Source organism: Nerophis ophidion, linkage group LG19 (assembly GCF_033978795.1).
Source record: "Nerophis ophidion isolate RoL-2023_Sa linkage group LG19, RoL_Noph_v1.0, whole genome shotgun sequence".
Classification (NCBI taxonomy): Eukaryota; Metazoa; Chordata; class Actinopteri; order Syngnathiformes; family Syngnathidae; genus Nerophis; species Nerophis ophidion.
The window spans coordinates 12,093,699-12,117,341 of NC_084629.1; the positions used below are offsets into that span (position 1 = coordinate 12,093,699).

The window sequence follows — 23,643 nt, forward strand, 5'->3', positions numbered from 1 at the left end:
TAATCCATCCGTCCGTTTTCTACCGCACCTGCTCTAGATGTTGCATTAATGGTAAGAAGTATTTTATTTGTTATTGGTTAGCTTCAGAATAACAATGTTATTAAAAAGAATAAGAGACTTATTCTGTTGGTCTGACAGTTAAGTAAGACCATCTCTAAAAATGTTGGTCTTACTTAAAAATGCACGCATTTTGTTGTATTTAGTGTTAAAAAATATTATATGGCTTTCACGTAAATACATTTTAAAATATTTGGCTTTCGCGGCTCTGTAAGCCCAAAAGGTTCCCGATTCATGCTCTAGATCATTTGTTCTCAACCTTTTTTCAGTGATGTACCCCTTGTGAACATTTTTTTTAATTCAAATACCCCCTAATCAGAGAAAATAATTTTTTGTTTAAAAAAAAGAGATTAAGAAGTAAAATACAGCACTATGTCATCAGTCTCTGATTTATTACATTGTATAAAAGTGCAAAATATAGCTAATTTGTAGTGGTCTTTCTTGAACTATTTGGAAAAAAATATATAAAAATAACTAAAAACTTGTTGAAAAATAAACAAGTGATTTAATTATAAATAAAGATTTCTACACATAGAAGTAATGACCAACTTAAAGTGCCCTCTTTGGGGATTGTAATAGAGATCCATCTGGATTCATGAACTTAATTCTAAACATTTCCTCACAAAAAGAGAAATATTTAACATCGATGTATATGGAACATGTCCACAAAAAAATGTAGCTGTCAACACTGAATATTGCATTGCTGCATTTCTTTTCACAGTTTATGAACTTATTCAAATTATGTTGAAGTATTATTCAATAAATATATATATAAATATTTTTTTAATTGTTGTTATTTTTCAATTATATATTTATAAAGGATTTTTGAACTGTTGCAATTTTTAGAATATTTTTAAAAAAATCTCACGTACCCCTTGGCATAGCTTCAAGTACCTCCAGGGGTACGCGTGCCCCCATTTGAGAACCACTGCTCTAGATCAGGGGTCTCAAACACGCGGCCTGCGGGCCAATTAGGGCCCGCGAGATGTTATTTTGCGCCCCGCACCTTAATATGAAAATGTAATGTTGGTGCGGCCCAGAAGTTTTGTATGAATAACGCTTTACAGCGTCATACTTGTATACCCTCGCTTTTACCGGGGGACTCCCAGTTGTCAGTGCCCCTCCAAGGGTAATCATTCTCCCAAATTCCCCCCTAACAACGATAATAAGGGGGCACCGTGGAGGCACTGCCTTTAACATCCCCTACAATCTGTACAAACACACAGACACAGTAAGTGACTGCAAGACATAGTTGATCAACAGCCATACAGGTCACACTGAGGGTGGGCATATCAACAACTTTATCACTGTTACAAATATTTTCCACACTGTGAACCCACACCAAACAAGAATGACAAACACATTTTGGGAGAACATATGCACCGTAACACAACATAAACACAACAGAACAAATACCCAGAATCCAATGCAGCCCGAACTCTTCCGGGCTACAATAAGTTTGGGTTTGGGGCGGCGGGGGTGTATATTGTACAATATATTGTTTTCCGGGTGGAAACCGGGAGAATGATTGCCCCGGGAGATTGTCGGGAGGGGCACTGATATTCGGGTGTTTCCCGGAAAGAACGCGAGAGTTGGCAAGCATGTTGCTAGGGCGGGAAAGCCATTCAAAGGTGAATTCATTAAAAAATGCATGTTAGATTTTTTTAAGAAATCTTTTCTTGCGGCCCAGCCTCACCCAGTTTCTGCATCCTGTGGCCCCCCGGTAAATTGAGTTTGAGACCCCTGCTCTAGATAGTGTTGTTTTGTCTGTTTTTACGGACTCATAGTAACAGTTAACTTATTTTTACAATTACATGACAGTCAGGAAAGTTAAAATTGACTTTTTTTTTTTTTTTTTTTCAAAATGAACGTTTTGTACACCAAGATTTAACAGTTTTTAACTGCAATTAATAACGATTGGATGGTTAAGACATATGTATTACAATATCTAGATGTTTTTATGTGTTTATCATAACCATCCATCCATTTTCTACCCCTTATTCCCTTTGGGATGGCGGGGGGCGCTGGTGCCTATCTCAGCTACAATCGGGCGGAAGGCGACGTACACCCTGGAGAAGTCGCCACCTCATCGCAGGGCCGTTTTTTATCATAATATTAACTTATTTTTCAATACTTGTATGAAAATATTTAAATGTGTTAGGAGTGTTTTTTTAAATCTCATTATTAACAGTAATAAACCATTTTTTACACAAGTATGACAAGATGTTGATTTGCTAGGAGGGTTTTTTTGGTTTTTAATCTTAATGTAACAGTGATGAACTTATTTTTACACTTTTATGACTATATGTAGATGAGTTGGGAGTGCTTTGCTGTTTCTTTCATCTCAATATTATTAGTGATTGACTTATTATTATACTTTTATGGCAATATGTAGATGTGTTAGGAATGTTATTTAGTTTTTTTAAATCTTAATAGTAACAGTGATTAACTTATATTTACACTTGTATGACAAAATGTAAACATGTTGGGAGTGTTTTTTAATCTTAATGTTATCCATCCGTCCATTTTTAATTAGCAGCGATTAACTTATTTTTTACATCTGTATAACAATATGTAGATGTAATACAAGTGATTTGTATTTTTTAATCTTGATAGCAACAGTGATTAACTTATTTTTACACTCGTATGACAAACTCTAGATGTGTTAGGAGTGTTTTTATTTTATCTCGTTATTAACATTAATAAACTTATATTTATACTTGCTTAGCACTACGTAGATGTGTTAGGTGAGTTTTATAGTTTTTTTAATCTTAATTTTAACAGTGATTAGCTTATTTTTACACTTGTATGACAATATGTAGATGTGTTAGAAGTGTTTTTTTGTATCTCATTAATAGTAATTAACTTATTTTTACACATGTATGACCAAATGTTGTTAGGAGTGTTTTTTGTTTTTTCAACCCTAATAGTAACAGTGATTAATTTATTCTTACACTTGTATGGCAATATGTCGATGTGTTATTGTTTTTTTTAATCTTAATATTATTGGGGTTAACTTATTTTTACACTTGCTTAACAAGATGTAGATGTGTTAAGAGTGTTTTATGGTTATTTTAATCTTAATAATATTAGTGGTTAACTTATTTTTACACTTGAGTTACAAGAATTAAATGTGTTGGGAGTGTTTTATTGTTTTTTAATCTTAATATTATTAGGGGTTAACATATTTTTTACAATAGCATAACAGCATGTAAATGTATTGGGAGAGTTGTATTGTTTTAAATCTTTAATATTATTAGTGATTTAACCTATTTCTGCACTTCAATGATAATAACTTAATTTGTTAGAAGTGTTTTGTTTCTTCATCTTATTATCATCAGTGTTTAACTTATTTTTACACTTGTATGAGAATGTTACCAATGTTTAAAAAATATGTTTTCATGTTTTTTCATGTTTATATTACCAGTGATTCAATTATTTTGCACTTGTATAACAGTCTCAGGATTTGTAACGAGCGTTAAATTGTTTTTCCATCCTATTAAAATTGATTAACGTATTTATACACCTGTATAACAATATCTAGATGTGATAGGATTGTGTTGTTGTTTTTATGTTACTTTGAATAGTGGTTCAATTCATTTTTCCACATGTAAGAAAAAAAAGATGTGTTTTTATGTAACACTTTTAGTTGTAATTAACTTCTTGCACAGGCACACACTTGAGAAATTACTTAGAAAAGTCATAGTTTTGCTAGAATTTAAAGGCCTACTGAAACCCACTACAACCGAGCATGCAGTCTGATAGTTTATACATCGATTATGAAATATTAACATTGCAACACATGCCAATACGGCCAGTTTAGTTTACTAAATTGCAATTTTAAATTTCCCACTAAGTATCCTGTTGAAAACGTCGCGGAATGATGGCGCGTGCGTGTGACGTCACCGGTGGTGGCGTACATGTTCTTCCAGCACCGATCACGGCAAAAAGTAGTCGTTTTTTATCGCATAATTACACAGTATTCTGGACATCTGTGTTGCTGAATCTTTTGCAATTTGTTCAATTAATAATGGAAACTACAAAAAAGAAAGATGTTGGTGAAAAGCGGTGTATTGCAGCCGGCTGTAGCAACACAAACACAGCCGGTGTTTCTTTGTTTACGTTCCCTAAAGATGACGGTGAAGCTTTAATATGGAACAGAGCGGTCAAGCGAACATGGTTCTCTACCACATGTCAACCGGCAGGTTTCGGTGAGAAAATTGTGGTAATAAGTCGGCTCTTACTGTAGACATGAGCGGAGCTTGTGTCGTTCCTCCTGCAGCTGTCAAAGAGGCAGCTGTGACTTTCTTGGCTCCTCCGTGGCTTCCCTCAGAGACACTGGCGGTCACCACACCCCTCAGACTTTCAGGTATGAATATATAATCTCACTAAAACACTAGTAACACAATAAGCAGATAAGAGATTTTCCAGAAATATCCTAGTAAATGTGTCCAATAACATCTGAATAGCTCCCACTGCACTCGTCTTTTTTTTTTCTTCTAGTCCTTCACTCTCACTATCCTCATCCACAAATCTTTCATCCTCACTCAAATTAATGGGGAAATTGTCGCTTTCTCGGTCCGAATCGCTCTAGCTGCTTGTGGGCATGATTGTAAACAATGTGAGGATGTGAGGAGCTCTACAACCAGTGACGTCACGCGCACATCGTCTGCTACTTCCGGTACAGGCAAGGCTTTTTTATTAGCAACCAAAAGTTGCGAACTTAATCGTCTATGTTCTCTACTAAATCCTTTCAGCAAAAATATGGCAATATCGCGAAATGATCAAGTATGACACATAGAATGGACCTACTATCCCCATTTAAATAAGAAAATCTCATTTCAGTAGGCCTTTAACTGTATTCTGTAAAAAGAAGCCTAAAATGTCATCTTTAGAATAACCTATACTACAACTCTTAACATTTGTGTGTTTAATAAAGCTTGATTGCATGTTCAAACCATGTTTACCGTATGTGGAGAGGCACACTGTGGAGCTCTTGGGCACGTCTTCATGCGTGCTGTACAGGCAGGTGTAGCAGCCCTCGTCCTGGATGACCACAGGCTGGAGGGTGAGCGTGCTGTCCGACAAGGAGGCGCTGAGCCACGCCCTACCCTGGTAAGGAGGCTCTATCATGGGGTCGCTCCTCTTGGCGAAGGAAGCCACGTCCGAGGAGGCCCCCTGCGGCGAGGTGTACCTCCAGGTGACCCGCTGCACCTTCTCGGGCAAACCGTAAGAGCACGAGAGGGACGCCGTCTTGCCGCTGATGGCAGTCTTGTTGCTGTCTACTGTCACTGATGCTATAAGGAGAAGACAATATCACTTTATTATCATCTTTAGTGACTTCATCTCTTGCAACATTTTTGTTATTTTGCACTCTTTCACCTGAATATTTATTCCATTCATTATTGTGACGCCTCAAACCTTGGGGCCCATTTTGGGAGTGTCTGCAAATAGTTCAAAATACGGCAGCCAAAACAGAAACTGGGTGCAAATCTTTAACAGATGTTTGTGCTTAGCAGAAGAAAAAAAAACTGTTTTTTTTCGCTCTCTGAGCAGTAAAAATGTGGTTTTTTAACATGGTGTCAGGTACACCTGGTAAGGATATATCTTACACGTGTGCATGTAATATGACATCTTTGGGTGGGGGTGGCAAAAAACCAACAAAAGTAGAAAACTCTGAAGAAAATTCAATCTTAAAAAGTCAAAAGTGGAAAAAAGTACACAGCTGACAATTAGAGCGCGAAAATAATTGGACCAAAATTGAAAAAAATGTAATTCTTCATTAGACCTCAGATCAGGCAAGATTTTGTTAGGAGTGTTTTTTTGTTTTGTTTTTTTTAACCTTAATAGTAACAGTGATTAACTTATTCTTACACTTGTATGGCAATATGTCGATCTTATAGGAGTGTTTTATTGTTTTTTTACCTTAATATTATTTGGGTTAACTTATTTTTACACTTGCATAACGAGATGTCGATGTATTGAGAGTTTTGTATTGTTTTTTAATCTTAATAATATTAGTGGTAAACTTATTTTTATACTTGAATAACGAGACGTAAATGTGTTGGGAGTGTTTTTTTTTTTTAATCTTAATATTATTAGGGGTTAACTTATTTTTACACTTGCATAACAACATGTAAATGTGTTGGGAGAGTTTTATTCTTTTAAATCTTAATATTATTACTGATTTAACCTATTTCTGCACTTGAATGATAATAACTTGACTTATTAGAAGTGGTATGTTTCTTCATCTTATTATTAACAGTGTTTAATTTTTTTTTACACTTGTATGACAATGTTACCAATGTTCAAAAAATAGAAAAGTTAAAAAATCTGAAGAAAATTCAATCTTAAAAAGTCAAAAGTGGAAAAAAGTACACAGCTGACGATTAGAGCGCAAAAATAATTGGACCAAAATTGAAAAAAATGTAATTCTTCATTAGACCTCAGATCAGGCAAGATGTTGTTAGGAGTGTTTTTTTTTTGTTTTTTTTAACCTTAATAGTAACAGTGATTAACTTATTCTTACACTTGTATGGCAATATGTCGATCTTATAGGAGTGTTTTATTGTTTTTTTACCTTAATATTATTTGGGTTAACTTATTTTTACACTTGCATAACGAGATGTCGATGTATTGAGAGTGTTGTATTGTTTTTTTAATCTTAATAATATTAGTGGTTAACTTATTTTTATACTTGAATAACGAGACGTAAATGTGTTGGGAGTGTTGTTGTTTTTTAATCTTAATATTATTAGGGGTTAACTTATTTTTACACTTGCATAACAACATGTAAATGTGTTGGGAGAGTTTTATTCTTTTAAATCTTAATATTATTACTGATTTAACCTATTTCTGCACTTGAATGATAATAACTTGACTTATTAGGAGTGGTTTGTTTCTTCATCTTATTATTAACAGTGTTTAATTTTTTTTTACACTTGTATGACAATGTTACCAATGTTCAAAAAATACAAAAGTTAAAAAATCTGAAGAAAATTCAATCTTAAAAAGTCAAAAGTGGAAAAAAGTACACAGCTGACAATTAGAGCGCGAAAATAATTGGACCAAAATTGAAAAAAATGTAATTCTTCATTAGACCTCAGATCAGACAAGATGTTGTTAGGAGTGGTTTGTTTTTGTGTTTTTTAACCCTAATAGTAACACTGATTATCTTATTCTTACACTTGTATGGCAATATGTCGATCTGATTGGAGTGTTTTATTGTTTTTTTAATCTTAATATTATTTGGGTTAACTTATTTTTACACTTGCATAACAAGATGTCGATGTATTGAGAGTTTTGTATTGTTTTTTAATCTTAATAATATTAGTGGTAAACTTATTTTTATACTTGAATAACGAGACGTAAATGTGTTGGGAGTGTTGTTTTTTTTTTAATCTTAATATTATTAGGGGTTAACTTATTTTTACACTTGCATAACAACATGTAAATGTGTTGGGAGAGTTTTATTCTTTTAAATCTTAATATTATTACTGATTTAACCTATTTCTGCACCTGAATGATAATAACTTGACTTGTTAGAAGTGGTTTGTTTCTTCATCTTATTATTAACAGTGTTTAACTTATTTTTACACTTGTATGACAATGTTACCAAAGTTTGAAAAGTTGAAAAATCTGAAGAAAATTCAATCTTAAAAAGTCAGAAGTGGAAAAAAGTACACAGCTGACAATTAGAGCGCAAACATAATTGGACCAAAATAAAAATTAAAAAAAATTCTTCATTAGACCTCAGATCAGGCAACATGTTAAGAGTGATTAAAAACATTTTTTTTTTTTTACACTAATAGTAACAGTGATTAACTTAGTCTTACACTTATATGGCATTATGTCGATCTGATAGGAGTGTTTTATTGTTTTTTTAATCTTAACATTATTTGGGTTAACTTTCTTTTACACTTGCATAACAAGATGTCGATGTATTGAGAGTGGTGTATTGTTTTTTAATCTTAATAATATTAGTGGTTAACTTATTCTTATACTTGAATAACAAAAAAAATTGACAAAAATTGTATTCTTCATTAGACCTCAGATCAGACAGCATTAGGGATTGTGTTTTGCTTTTTCTTTGGCTTTATGGGGCATTTTTTTTGCACAGAACAGGGAGAACAGGACAACAAACAGAATGTAACATGACATTTTCAACTTTTTTCTACACTCGCATGACAATACAGTGTAAACCTCAACTTGAGAGTGTTTTGAGATAAGAGCTGTCTCTCAGATAATTATTATGCATGAAGTTGCAAGCAAAATTTAAGTTAAAAACCTCCCCGCCAGTAGTTGGTGCAGCAAATGTCCCAATGAACCTTGTAAGATTTGCCCAAAACTTCTTGTCTTACTCACTAGCATTAGCTTATAGCCAGAGATGGACATAACTTTGTGTTCCAACCATGGGAATAGAGAAAATGAATGTAAAGGACAGTGCTGAAAAGTGGATGATATATGTTCTAATAAAGAAATAAATCATCAAAAACGTGACTGAGCGTGTCCCCATCTCGGCAAAGCAATTTGATCACTAGCAATCACCGCTAATCTGAAGCAAAACGATTCTTACGCCAGCCAAGAAAGTTACAATACAATTTAAACAGCGGATATTTCCATCCATCCATCCATCCATTTTCTACCGCTTATTCCCTTTCGGGGTCACGGGGGGCGCTGGCGCCTATCCCAGCTGCAATCGGGCGGAAGGCAGGGTACACCCTGGACAAGTCGCCGGAAAAGCTGCTGACTGTGTGTTTGACATAAAAGCAGCTACTACTACGTAATTTACCCCGTCTACTCTCCAAGTCATTATTTTATTACTTCATAAAACTACTTAAATTGTTAGTAGTGCATTCTATTGTATTGTTTGTATACAATATTTCTTATCAAAAAGTTTTGTTTTTAAAAAGGCATTTAACATGTGAAAATGTTGCTGCTTTAATTGGCCCTAGAAGGATTATGTTGATTTCAATTCATTTTGACGGGAGAGATTGATTTGTGATACAAGTATTTTGAGTTAGATGCTCTGTCACAGAACCAATTAAGCTAGTAGGTTGAGGTACTGCTGCACGGCATCTGGATGTGTTGAGTATTATTTGGTTTTTGTCGTCTTAATATTAAAACCGGTTAACTTCTTTTCAAACTTGGATGACAATATGTGTTGAGAGAATTTTGTTGTTTTTGTCATCTTAGTATCAGAAGGGATTAGCTTCCTTTTACACGTACGTGACACTGCCTTCCACCCGATTGTAGCTGAGATAGGCGCCAGCGCCCCCCGCGACCCCGAAAGGGAATAAGCGGTAGAAAATGGAAAAAAAAAAAATGACACAGTAACAGATTTCAAAAACTGTGACAAAAATGACCTTCAGATCCATCCATTTTCTACCGCTTATTCCCTTTGGGGTCGCGGGGGGCGCTGGCGCCTATCTCAGCTACAATCGGGCGGAAGGCGGCGTACACCCTGGACAAGTCGCCACCTCATCGCAGTGACCTTCAGATGACACCTTTATTTTTGTTCTGAAAATTCTGTATTTAATTTTAATATATGCTGGTTAGCTACATTTTTACACTTAGAAATGTTGAATTTGACATTAATTTTCAAAGGCAGAATGTTGGGTTGTATATCTGCATTTATTTTGTTGTCCTTATAATGTTATAATACAACCAAACACAGTGCTTAACTTCTTTTTACTCTAGAAAAGCCACACATTGGCAATGACAGTCACTTTCGCACTACGTCCCTGCTATATTGGGGCGGTATAGGTCGGTAGAGTTGCCGTGCTAGCAACTTGAGGGTTCAAGGTTCAATCCCCGCTTCCACCATCCTAGTCACTGTCATTGTGTCCTTGCTCCCAGTGCCACCCTCACTGGTTTACATGTAACTTAGATATTAGGTTTTACTATGTAAAGCGCTTCGAGTCACTAGAGAAAAGGCGCTACATAAATATAATTCACTTCATTTCAAGTTTGAACTTTTTTTTTTTGGTTCTGTTTTCCTATTATCACTGGTATACATTTTTTTATAAACTTGTATGACAGTTAAGAAAGTTGACATGTTACTTAAAACACTGCAAAATTGAAAACAGAAGCAATTTTTCCCATTACAAATCATGCAAGTCCGATGGATCTGTACCAGACAACCATCCATCCATCCATTTTCTACCGCTTATTCCCTTTGGGGTTGCGGGACCAGACAACCAACAATCCATCCATCCATCCATTTTCTACCGCTTATTCCCTTTCGGGGTCGCGGGGGGCGCTGGCGCCTATCTCAGCTACAATCGGGCGGAAGGCGGGGTACACCCTGGACAAGTCGCCACCTCATCACAGGGCCAACACAGATAGACAGACAACATTCACACTCACATTCACACACTAGGGCCAATTTAGTGTTGCCAATCAACCTATCCCCAGGTGCATGTCTTTGGAAGTGGGAGGAAGCCGGAGTACCCGGAGGGAACCCACGCATTCACGGGGAGAACATGCAAACTCCACACAGAAAGATCCCGAGCCTGGATTTGAACCCAGGACTGCAGGACCTTCGTATTGTGAGGCAGACGCACTAACCCCTCTGCCACCGTGAAGCCCACAACCAACAATATGAAAATAAAATAAATGTTTACAGAGAATGACTATAGTTTTACATACAGAAAACTATGTTGAATTAAATAAATAAATCACTTGTTCCTGTTATTGAAGACTGTTGGCAAAGATAGCGATATGCAAAGAGGGAGAAGGGCAGGGGAGTGTTACATTCAGACTTTATAACAAGCTATAGCCAAAATTCTATAATGGTTCTCACCTTCTTTATCAAAATGCTGGTTGTTGCAACTTTTTGTGGCCCCTAAAATGGTTTATACTCAATTAAAAAAAAACGTTTTTTTTTTTGCTTGTTACTTGCAATGTTTGGCTGTACAATATAAGGAAAAAATGGAAAATGCTTTGTCAAAAATGTTATCATATAAAAGTGAGGCGTACAAAAACCAAGGCACCGCTGTTTGAATAATTTCCTCTTGGAAGATTGTTTAAAAAAACAAATATTCTGCTCAAGGGTCCCCCCTTTATTGTTAATGTCATGTTATTTAATTTAATAATGCGTTTCATGAGCACAAGCAGAGCACACAACTTAGAACAGTAACATGAGGGATGTCCTGGCTGGTCCACCACTAAAGTAGTGTAGTTGATGCTGTTATTTCACGGTCAGATTCCTCAATACTGTTGCTTCAAATCTCCCATCCACAATTACACTGTAGCGGTCTTTTCTCAGGCCATAATAAGCTAAATGGAATGTGCAATAATAACGCAGGAGGCCTCGCTGAGGATATTACACCAGGAGCATGCAGCGAGACCGCTTTGAGGATTTGAACTCGTTCTTCCTGTCACTACGATTGTAACTCATGCGGATCTCAAAGGGAAACGTCCTCCATGTGTTCATGATTTACATTACACATGTTTCCTGGATTTAATCAACGCTAATCAATTGTCTCTGATCCTCAAACACTCACACTGTGAGCTTTTGATTCAATACAACATCCATATTTAGCTTTTTGTTTTGTTCATCTTTTACACCGAAATAAAAGACCCAAAAGTAAATTTGTAAGATGTGTCTTTTGGCTTGTAGCCATAAGCTAAATGGTGCTAAAAAAACTTTATCAGAACTTGGGTACTTTTTAAAGTAAAAATTCTAGTGAAGTAGCAATTACATAAAAATATACAAGTAAAAAAAAACATTTAAAATACATTAAAAAAACAAACCTTAAATCAAGCACAATAATGCTGGGAATACATCACGGCATATTATAGCAATCCCCACTTGCCATGCTAACTTTCCCTTGAGTGGCTATAGCCAGCATAGGACATGTTTTGTTAACAATCCCAACATATGATTAACTTTTAGGTATTTTATAAACATTTTCGGAGTATCAAATAATGAAATCTGCTCGGTTGGCTTTTTCTTTGGCTTTTTTTGGCGACGACACTCACGAACCAGTGTCAAGAAGAACATGCACAGGAAGCGGCGTCATATGTTCATTAAAAGCTGACATCGAGCAATGTGTTGCTTTAATGTTTTACAGCTGTTAACTTCTTTTTACACTTGTACGGCAGTTATTGTAAGTGTGTTTAAAAGAATGACTCTGGTATTCATTGTCATACAGCGGAGTCTCTATTTACAGACTCCTAAGTGTACAAACTTTTAGATTTACACACCACACACCGGATAAAAGTATGCTGTGCTGCACGAACGTTGTCTCCGTATACAAGGCCTGGGCAATTATTTAGACTCTGGGCCAAATTTAGAGAAAAAATGTGTCTGGGGGCCGGTATATCTATTTTTGGGAAAACTAATAGAAAACCTCACAATAAAATCTGATTGATGGCTAAAAATGTTATGACAGACCGCCTTAAAAACGGAATGGAATTTATAATTTTTCTATGAGCGATAAAACCATGAATATTGGCAACATATGAACATCACACTCCCTCTCAATCAACATATTTTACAATCAAGCCAAATGCAATAAAAATGCAACAAACGCGAAGGGGTAAAAAATCAAAAAACATCTAAAATCTGACAAATCACTAAACTTTAGAACTTTCTTGTAAAAATCTCCTTCTGCGTCTGTCCATGACACCCACATTTCAGGCTCTGGAAACACTCTGTGGAAACGCTCCCCACCCACACTGCTTGGTGCCTCGTCTGAGCTGCTGTGACATAGATTACCATAGTAACTAGTAGAGTTGTACGGTATACGGGTATTAGTATAATACTGCAATACTAATTAATCATATTCGGTACCATACCGCCTCTGAAAAGTGCCGGTCCATCACACCCTAAGATTTTTTATTGAAATAAAGCCAATAATGCAATTTTTTCCGGTCCCCTTTATTTAGAAAAGTATCAAAGTACCGAAAAGTATTAAAATAATATTGCCATTGGGACAACACTAGTCACTAAAATATCATGCAAAAGTGTAGATTCCAAGCATTGAAAGACTTATTATAGTAGAAAACTTACGATCATTAGAAAACACAACATAATGGCAGCCACACTTTACATCATAAACATCAAAAAATTTTTTGGGGAATGTCCGGCGGGCCAGATTTAAAAGCTTAACGGACCGAATGTGGCTTCCGGGCACTCATTTGCCCAGGTCTGCCGTATACGAACGTATCGCACCGCAGCCATTTTGTGCCCGGCAGCACATTCATTGTAGGCGGGCAAAACAATCTCCTGTTTTTTTAGTTTTTCAAACTCAACAAACAAGTTATATAAACAACATTTGTAAAGTTACAACAGACTTATAGTTAGTCCAATTTTGCAATTTGTTGAGGAGAGAACACACAGAAAATAATACAAATAATAACGGAAGAAATGAACAAATTAAAGACATGGCTTGACAAAAAACGACTACCTCCGAATCTCAGTAAAACCTGAAATAGTGCTATTCGGTAACAGCAGAAGAGAAAGTCGGACACAAATACAATTAAACGGAGTAGACATTGAAAGACTAAAATAAATCACATTGTTGAGAGTCAGAATAGATGAATAAAACGAACTGGATATATCATATAAAAATATACAACATAAGCTGGTAAGAAATATTTCAATAATGGAAAAAGCTAAATATATGTGTAGAAATATGGGGGAAATAATTATAAAAGTATTCATTCACTAACAGCGTTACAAAAACCATCTGTTAGAATAATAGATAGAGTTGGAGAGAGAGAACATACAAGCACTTTGTTTATTTAATTAAACATATTGAAATTCAATTATTTGGTGCAATTGCAAACAGCCATAATTATGTACGAAGCAAACTATAACCTCCTACTAAAGAAAGTTCCAAGATGGCGGCGCCCGGACGGGCTGCGCACTCGAGGAGCTCCTGCTAAAGATGGAACATTTGGCAGAAATACCGGACAATTCCACAAACTTAATGGCTGGCTCACATCGTGGTCACTCCGTGATCACGTACGACCGCCAGACACTTCTGGATGTGGACACATCGGGCCGTTTTGGACCGATAGACACTTGCGTGCTAGACTTGCTAACTAGCACGGGAATACATCGGCGGCTACATCCAGCGGCCTGTGAAGCAGGGGAGTCTAGTAGCAGCGGGGGCCGTCTACGGAGCAGACGCCAGCGGTGTGATCGGAAACGCGGATGCCGAGCGGGGCTAAAAACAAAGCAGAAGGCTAATCCCCACAGAACACCACTTTCCTCCATCCTGAAGACGGATTTAGATGGAAAATGCGAGACTACTGGTCTGGGTAAGGAGTCAGTTAAATTAGAACAAGTTTTTTCTGCTTTGAGTGTTTCAGAGTTGGACATGTGTTTTACTGAGGTGGCTAACTATGATGCGTGCAGTTTATCAAAGCAACAAACAAACAATCGGAAAATCCCCGTTACTGAGGTGGCTAACCATGATGCGTGCAGTTTATCAAAGCAACAATCAAACAATCGGAAAATTCCTGTCGTATCAATTCCTAGATATGGTCGTAACTATACTAAATGCACTGGGCATAATAAACACAACATTATTAATATTGCTACTACGGATAATTTGATCAAAAACTCCCTAAAACAGCCCACTACCTATAATATAGGTTTTTTAAACATAAGATCATTGTCTCCTAAAACGTTGTTAGTTAATGATATTATCAGAGACAACAATCTTAACGTCATCGGTCTCAGCGAAACCTGGCTTAAACCAAACGACTTTTTTGCGCTAAATGAGGCATGTCCTCCTAACTTTACACATGCGCATATTGCCCGTCCGCTCAAAAGGGGTGGGGGGGTTGCACTAATATACAACGAAAACTTTAACCTTAGTCCTAACATAAATAATAAATATAAATCGTTTGAGGTGCTTACTATGAGGTCTGTCACACCGCTGCCTCTACACCTGGCTGTTATCTACCGCCCCCCAGGGCCCTATTCGGACTTTATTAATGAATTCTCAGAGTTCGTTGCTGATCTAGTGACACACGCCGATAATATAATCATAATGGGGGACTTTAATATCCATATGAATACCCCATCGGACCCACCGTGCGTAGCGCTCCAGACTGTAATTGATAGCTGTGGTCTCACACAAATAATAAATGAACCCACGCATCGCAACGGTAATACGATAGACCTAGTTCTTGTCAGGGGCATCAACGTTTCCAAAGTTACGATACTCCCGTATACTAAAGTATTGTCTGATCATTACCTTATAAAATTCGAGGTTCAGACGCATGTTCGTCAAACTAATAATAATAATAACTGCTATAGCAGCCGCAACATTAATACAGCCACAACGACAACTCTTGCTGACCTACTGCCCTCGGTAATGGCACCATTCCCAAAGTATGTGGGCTCTATTGATAACCTCACTAACAACTTTAACGACGCCCTGCGCGAAACCATTGATAACATAGCACCGCTAAAGTTAAAAAAGGCTCCAAAAAAGCGCACCCCGTGGTTTACAGAAGACACTAGAGCTCAGAAATTATTATGTAGAAAGCTGGAACGCAAATGGCGCACGACTAAACTTGAGGTGCACCATCAAGCATGGAGTGATGGTTTAATAACTTATAAACGCATGCTTACCTTAGCTAAAGCTAAATATTACTCAAATCTCATCCACCGTAATAAAAACGATCCTAAATTTTTGTTTAGTACGGTAGCATCGCTAACCCAACAAGGGACTCCTTCCAGTAGCTCAACCCACTCAGCTGATGACTTTATGCAATTCTTTAGTAAGAAAATTGAAGTCATTATAAAGGAGATTAAAGACAATGCGTCCCAGCTACAACGGGGTTCTATTAACACTGACACGATTGTATATACGGCGGATACTGCCCTCCAAAATAGTTTCTCTCGTTTTGAGGAAATAACATTAGAGGAATTGTTACAACGCGTAAATGGAATAAAACAGACAACATGTTTACTTGACCCTCTTCCTGGGAAACTGATCAAGGAGCTCTTTGTATTATTAGGTCCATCAGTGCTAAATATTATAAACTTATCACTCTCCTCGGGCACTGTTCCCCTAGCATTCAAAAAAGCGGTTATTCATCCTCTTCTTAAAAGACCTAACCTCGATCCTGACCTCATGGTAAACTACCGACCGGTGTCTCACCTTCCCTTTATTTCAAAAATCCTTGAAAAAATTGTTGCGGAGCAGTTAAATGAACACTTAGCGTCTAACAATCTATGTGAAACCTTTCAATCCGGTTTCAGGGCAAATCACTCCACGGAGACAGCCCTCGCAAAAATGACTAATGATCTATTGCTAACGATGGATTCTGATGCGTCATCTATGTTGCTGCTCCTCGATCTTAGCGCTGCTTTCGATACCGTCGATCATAATATTTTATTAGAACGTATCAAAACACGAATTGGTATGTCAGACTTAGCCCTGTCTTGGTTTAACTCTTATCTTACTGATAGGATGCAGTGTGTCTCCCATAACAATGTGACCTCGGACTACGTTAAGGTAACGTGTGGAGTTCCCCAGGGTTCGGTCCTTGGCCCTGCACTCTTCAGCATCTACATGCTGCCGCTAGGTGACATCATACGCAAATACGGTATTAGCTTTCACTGTTATGCTGATGACACCCAACTCTACATGCCCCTAAAGCTGACCAACACGCCGGATTGTAGTCAGCTGGAGGCGTGTCTTAATGAAATTAAACAATGGATGTCCGCTAACTTTTTGCAACTCAACGCCAAAAAAACGGAAATGCTGATTATCGGTCCTGCTAGACACCGAACTCTATTTAATAATACAACTCTAACATTTGACAACCAAACAATTAAACAAGGCGACACGGTAAAGAATCTGGGTATTATCTTCGACCCAACTCTCTCCTTTGAGGCACACATTAAAAGCGTTACTAAAACGGCCTTCTTTCATCTCCGTAATATCGCTAAAATTCGCTCCATTCTGTCCACTAAAGACGCTGAGATCATTATCCATGCGTTTGTTACGTCTCGCCTCGACTACTGTAACGTATTATTTTCGGGTCTCCCCATGTCTAGCATTAAAAGATTACAGTTGGTACAAAATGCGGCTGCTAGACTTTTGACAAGAACAAGAAAGTTTGATCACATTACGCCTGTACTGGCTCACCTGCACTGGCTTCCTGTGCACTTAAGATGTGACTTTAAGGTTTTACTACTTACGTATAAAATACTACACGGTCTAGCTCCATCTTATCTTGCCGATTGTATTGTACCATATGTCCCGGCAAGAAATCTGCGTTCAAAGGACTCCGGCTTATTAGTGATTCCCAAAGCCCAAAAAAAGTCTGCGGGCTATAGAGCATTTTCCGTTCGGGCTCCAGTACTCTGGAATGCCCTCCCGGTAACAGTTCGCGATGCCACCTCAGTAGAAGCATTTAAGTCTCACCTTAAAACTCATTTGTATACTCTAGCCTTTAAATAGACTCCCTTTTTAGACCAGTTGATCTGCCGTTTCTTTTCTTTTTCTTCTATGTCCCACTCTCCCGTGTGGAGGGGGTCCGGTCCGATCCGGTGGCCATGTACTGCTCGCCTGTGTATCGGCTGGGGACATCTCTGCGCTGCTGGTCCGCCTACGCTTGGGATGGTTTCCTGCTGGCTCCGCTGTGAACGGGACTCTCGCTGCTGTGTCTTGGATCCTCTTTGGACTGGACTCTCGCGACTGTGTTGTATCCATTGTGGATTGAACTTTCACAGTATCATGTTAGACCCGCTCGACATCCATTGCTTTCATCCTCTCTAAGGTTCTCATAGTCATCATTGTCACCGACGTCCCACTGGGTCATTATTGTCACCAATGTCCCACTGGGTGTGAGTTTTCCTACCGAGGATGTCGTGGTGGTTTGTGCAGCCCTTTGAGACACTAGTGATTTAGGGCTATATAAGTAAACATTGATTGATTGATTGAATGTACATTTATTCTCAACTAAAGAGAAGAACTATAACCTTAAAAACCTTAGAACATTTGTATGCATGTACAACACTTAAAACCTTTAGCATATCAGTATGTGGAATGCAATTGAGGAACGGATTAGTGAAGTGAAGTGAATTATATTTATATAGTGCTTTTCTCTAGTGACTCAAAGTGCTTTACGTATTGAAACCCAATATCTAAGTTACATTTAAACCAGTGTGGGTGGCACTGGGAGCAGGTGGGTAATGTGTCTTGCTCAACGACACAACGGCAGTGACTAGGTTGGCAGAAGCGGGGATCGAACCTGCAACCCTCAAGTTGCTGGCACGGCCACTCTACCAACTGAGCTATACCGCCCCAACAAGATTAAGCAAGGAACACAAAGTACTAACATGATTCACTTTGAGAAGCTGTTCAAACTCAAAGTGTTTACAAAGTGCAAAAAAGAGGAATCCTTTCATCTTTTTATAGAAACATTTTATGCTTTATTGAAAAATTGGATAATCTTATTCATCTCATCATGTGCTTTTCAACTCATTCACGTACTTATTGAGAACTTTATTATTTGTCAAGTAACTTGTGTATGAATGGAGAACAAAAAGTACTTAAATGTGTTAGTAATTGCCATGAAATAGTAAATGGGTAGGATTAAATAAGCTTCGCTTCTTCTTAGTCGTTTTCAGACATGTTGTAATGGGAAACTAAAAAAAAAGTGATGAAACATATTTTATTTGTATGCATGTTCGAAATAAACTCAAAACCATAAACCCTAATAAGAGTCGAAAGAAAGCAATGGACAAGTGATGTGTGCTTTGAAACATTCATGAAGTATCCACGGCGTTGTTGTCACTGCCTCTCCCACGCTGCACGCCAAGAAGATTAACCGACAAGTAAAGTGGATTTAATTTTTTTTTAAATTCCTAATCATTGCAGCAACATGGCTTTTAAGTTAAGGAATCTTGTGATTTCAAACCGTGGGTGCACCGCAGGGCTAGTGACATTATGTGTGCGTGCCGGCAGGGTGCTGAAAAATGAGTGCTTTGGTACTGAAAGCTGATCCATCAGCCCCTTGTTATGTTTGTTTGACATACAGTACTGTATAGCGCTTCATATTGTGTTCATAGTGTACAAACTTTTACTAAAATATTGACTTTTGTCACAGCTAGAATCCATTATTCATGTTTACATTGTTTCTATTGAAGACATATGCTTCAATATAACAACTTTTCTGTTCACGAACCCTGTTCAAGACTTCACGAGTTAGGTTCGTATATCGAGGTTTCACTCTATTTAAGGCAGAGTATATTATTGGTTTTACAGTGCTTAACTTCTTTTTACACTTGAATGACACCTAAAAACATTAAACTGGACTTTTCTCTTTGAAGTTTGACAGTGTTTTTGTTGTATTTATGCTTCAACACTAGAGGTCCCCGGGTTTTCTTACTCCTCCTGCAATTCCCAGAAGGCAGCCAAAAGGCAGTTGGTTCAAAATGTACCACTCAATGACTGACAATTAGCCACCTTACTTTTGTAATGAAGGCTATTACATCGGAATGTAGTGGACCATTGAAATGCCCAGATTAGTGGGAGCGGTATGCCTAAATAGAGGGAACCTTCAGACACGGGGCGGTTTAGCTCGGTTGGTAGAGTGGCCGTGTCAGCAACCTGAGGGTTGCAGGTTCGATTCCCGCTTCCGCCATCCTAGTCACTGCCGTTGTGTCTTTGGGCAGGACACTTTACCCACCTGCTCCCAGTGCCACCCACACTGGTTTGAATGTAACTTACATATTGGATTTCACTATGTAAAGCCCTTTGTGTCACTAGAGAAAAAGCGCTATATAAATATAATTCACTTCACTTCACATGTAATGATGGTTCTTGTGTTGCTGCAGGACTGTGAGTATTATTAGCTGTACATATCTCCAATTTGATTAGAAATACTGTTTCTTATGTAGTCAATAGTCAAGCGCCCTTTTGCAAAACTGCCATTGACTTTTTAGTTTAACGTTTTTATTTGATATTGTTTTTGTTTCTGTAAAATGTTCTTGTGAAATGTAAACCTTTTCCTCAAAATATTCCTACAGTGAATATTAGTTGTAATGACGTTTTTCACACATTACTTTTTGTAAAAACAAACAACCAAAAAAAGACTTTGTTCCACATATTTTTTTCAAGATACTTTAATCATGTAAAATGGTATATATGTTAATTTAAAATGTCAACTTTTGTCTCAAAATATTCCTACAGTGCACAATTCTTGTACAATGACAACTTTTTTCTCAAAAAAATACTTTTTCATATTTTTTTTTACTCTAATCTTGTAAAATTATTTTTTTTTCTTGTAAAATGAAAAATTTCTCAGAATATTCCTAAAAATTCTCATATGACAACTTTTTAAAAAATACTTTTCTCACAATATATTTGACTTTAATCGTGTAAAATGGCATACTTATTTTCCTCAAAATATTCCGACATAATCATTGTGCAATGACAACTTTTTCTCGTAATATGAATAACTTTTTTCGAAGAAAAAATACTTTTCCATGACAAGGATTTACTTTTAATCTTGTAAAATTACATAATTTTGTCTTGGAAAATAAAAACTTTCTCTGAATATTCCTAAAAAAAAAATCTCGTATGACAACTTTAGTCGTGTAAAATGGCATACCTTTTTTTTGTAAAATGGCATAATTATTCCCCTTCAAAATATTTTGACATAATGACAACTTTTTTCCACAATATTACTTTTTTTTCTAAAAAATAAAAGTACTTTTTAAAAATAATTTAATTGACATTAATCTTGTACAATGACAATCTTGACTTGTAAAATAAAAACAACTTTCTCAGAATATTTCTAAAAAATATTGTATGACAACTTTTTCTCACTATATTGCAACTTTATTTTTTTATTTTTTTTTAAGTGTCTTTCGTAGAGACACCAGAACAAACTGGGCGAGGCCAAAGTGACAAATTAGATGGCAGCAGAGGCATAGAGTGTGGAGCAATTGCCTCATTTACAGAAAAATAGTTTGCACCTGAGTAAATCCAGCCATTTGGCTGCCTTTTGGAAATTATAGATAGATAAGCCCAATGGCTGCACTTTGGGAGTTCGTACGTTAACCGCGGTTATCTTAACTTGCCAGAGCTGTTGGCCTATTTTAAAAGACTGTTAATAATGGTCCACTTGATAGGGGAGATTTTAAATCAAGGGTCCTTGCCGCTGCTTTTTAAAAAGCGGTGGTGAGGCCCCTGCTAAATAAGAGAAATTTGAATGCTGAACATTTTAATAATTACAAACTTACCATTTTAAGTAAAACTTTAGAAAAACTTGTTTTAGAACAGATATTTGATTTTTGATCAGTTTGGATATATGCTCCTCAAAGACCCATGAAATCACATGTGGTGTGCCTCAAGGATCAATTTTAGGTCCTATTCTTTTTAATATTTTACATGAATCCACTTGGCAGGAGACATGGATTTAATTTCCACAGTTATGTTGACGACACACAGATGTATATTTCCATGTCTCCCGATGACAAAGACCAATTGATACTCTTTTTAATTACATTTCAGATTTTATGTCCGGGATGGCAGAAAACTTTTTAAAGCTTAACCGGGACAAGACGGAAGTTTTAGTCATTGGCCCTGTGGCCCTGAGAGAGAAACACACATCAAAATTACAATCATTGTCTTTAACTCGATCACTACAAGTAAAAAATCTGGCCGTCGTTTTTGACTCTGACCTTAGTTCAATACCACATACAAAAATATAACAAAAAAAAGTTTTTTATCATCTTAAGAATATAGCCAGAGTTCGCCAAGTTCTCTCTCAGGGCAACACGGAGACGCTAATTCATGCTTTTATTACAAGTCGTATAGATTATTGTAATGCCCTGCTTTCTGGTTATCTTAAAAAGGTTTTTACACCTTTGCAACTACTATAAATTTCAGCGGCACGTGTCTCGACGAAGACCAGAAGGCGGGCTCACATTACACCAGTTTTAAAATCTCTGCATTGGCTCCCCATGTGTTTCAGGATCAATTTTAAGGTTTTTCTTATGGTTTATAAATGTTATTTTATGGTATTGAGCCTTCTTATCTTTCAGGTTTGCTTTAACCCTATGAACATTCCCGGGCTCTTGAGATCCTCCGGCACTCATCTCCCCTCATTATTCCAAAAGTCAGGACACAAAGTCATGTGATGGCATCTTCCCTCCATTATGGCGCCAGTCTATGGAATAGCTTTCCGGAAGACCTCAGGACTGCGGAGAATGTTCATGTTTTCAAGAGCAGGCTTAAGACCCACCTTTATGATTTGGCTTTTACCGAATATATATTATTTTATTGAAGTTATTCGTATTTTACTTTTTATCTTATTAGTTATGCAAGATTTTACTTAGTTCCATTTTTACTGTATAGTCATTTTATTTTTTAGATTTTTTATCTAATCTATTATTATTTTATTTATTTTAATTGATGTACATATGTATAAAAATGGGACCCATTACCTACCTGCTTGGCACTCAGCAATAAGGGTTGGAATTGGGGGTTAAATCACCATAAATGATTCCTGGGCGCGGCACCGCTGCTGCCCACTGCTCCCCTCACCTCCCAGGGGGTGATCAAGGGTGATGGGTCAAATGCAGAGAATAATTTCGCCACATCTAGTATGTGTGTGACAATCATTGGTACTTTAACTTTAACTTTAGCTTAGTTGTATTGTATACTTTATCTCCACTCATGGTTCCTACTCTTTTACAATTTTATTATTTTTACTTTCAAACGTTCCTCAGAAGGAGCCATCTGCCTCAGGGGTTATCGGCCGTGCTTGTGGGGGCGCTTTGTGTCAGCGTCCTGGTGGTCTGATGACCTCCTGGTGCAGATGGCTCCTGTGATAGTGTTTACTCAAATGTCTCCTCTGTACTCAGCCATGCATTCATTTGTTCATATAGTTGTATATGTGTGTATGTGTGTTTGGTATCTTTTTTCCGTGCATGCCTATGTGATAATGGGGGATCTGGGTCATCGAGGGTATTGTTTTTGCGTTGCATTTCTTTTATGTATAAAAAGCGCTTTGTGAATAAAGTTGTGATTGATAGATCAATTGACTTTTTTTCCACTGTTCAACCCTGGAACTTCTTTATATATCTCGGACCTCATCCAAATGTACATCCCTGCGCGCGCTCTGAGGTCCGAGAGCCAGTTCCAGCTCGTGGTGCCAAAGACCAGACTTAAGACCAGGGGAGACAGGGCCTTCTCTGTGGTCGGCCCTAAGCTCTGGAACACTCTGCCCCTCCATGTTCAAACTGCTTCCACAGTGGAGTGTTTTAAGTCTCGTCTTAAGACCCACTTTTATTCTTTGGCTTTTAACACTACGTGAGTTGTGTGGTCCTCTGTTCTCTGTTGTCCTCTGTGTTTTTTATACACTTTGATTTCTATTTTACTGTTTTAATTGATTTTACCTTTTAAAATAGTTTTTAATCATATTTGTTTTTATATTGTTTTTATTGGTTTTATTTTTATTCATTTTTTGTTTTATTCAGTCATTGGTGGAGCATAATATTGTTTTTAACATGGCTGTGCAGCACTTTGGAAACTTTATTGTTGTTTAAATGTGCTATATAAATAAAGTGGATTGGATTGGTAAAAATCAACTCAT

At 37.1% G+C, this 23,643-nt stretch overlaps 1 protein-coding gene across 2 annotated transcripts in view; it reads right to left on the reverse strand.

Moving 5' to 3' along the window:
- Positions 1 to 23,643, reverse strand: part of zgc:113337 (uncharacterized protein LOC503741 homolog) — a 42,850-nt gene that overhangs the window by 12,434 nt on the left and 6,773 nt on the right. For both annotated transcript variants that reach the window (XM_061879174.1, XM_061879173.1), the window contains exon 4: positions 5,025 to 5,354. In XM_061879174.1, the coding sequence (XP_061735158.1) occupies positions 5,025 to 5,354 (330 nt within the window). The remainder of the gene's footprint in view (positions 1 to 5,024; positions 5,355 to 23,643) is intronic.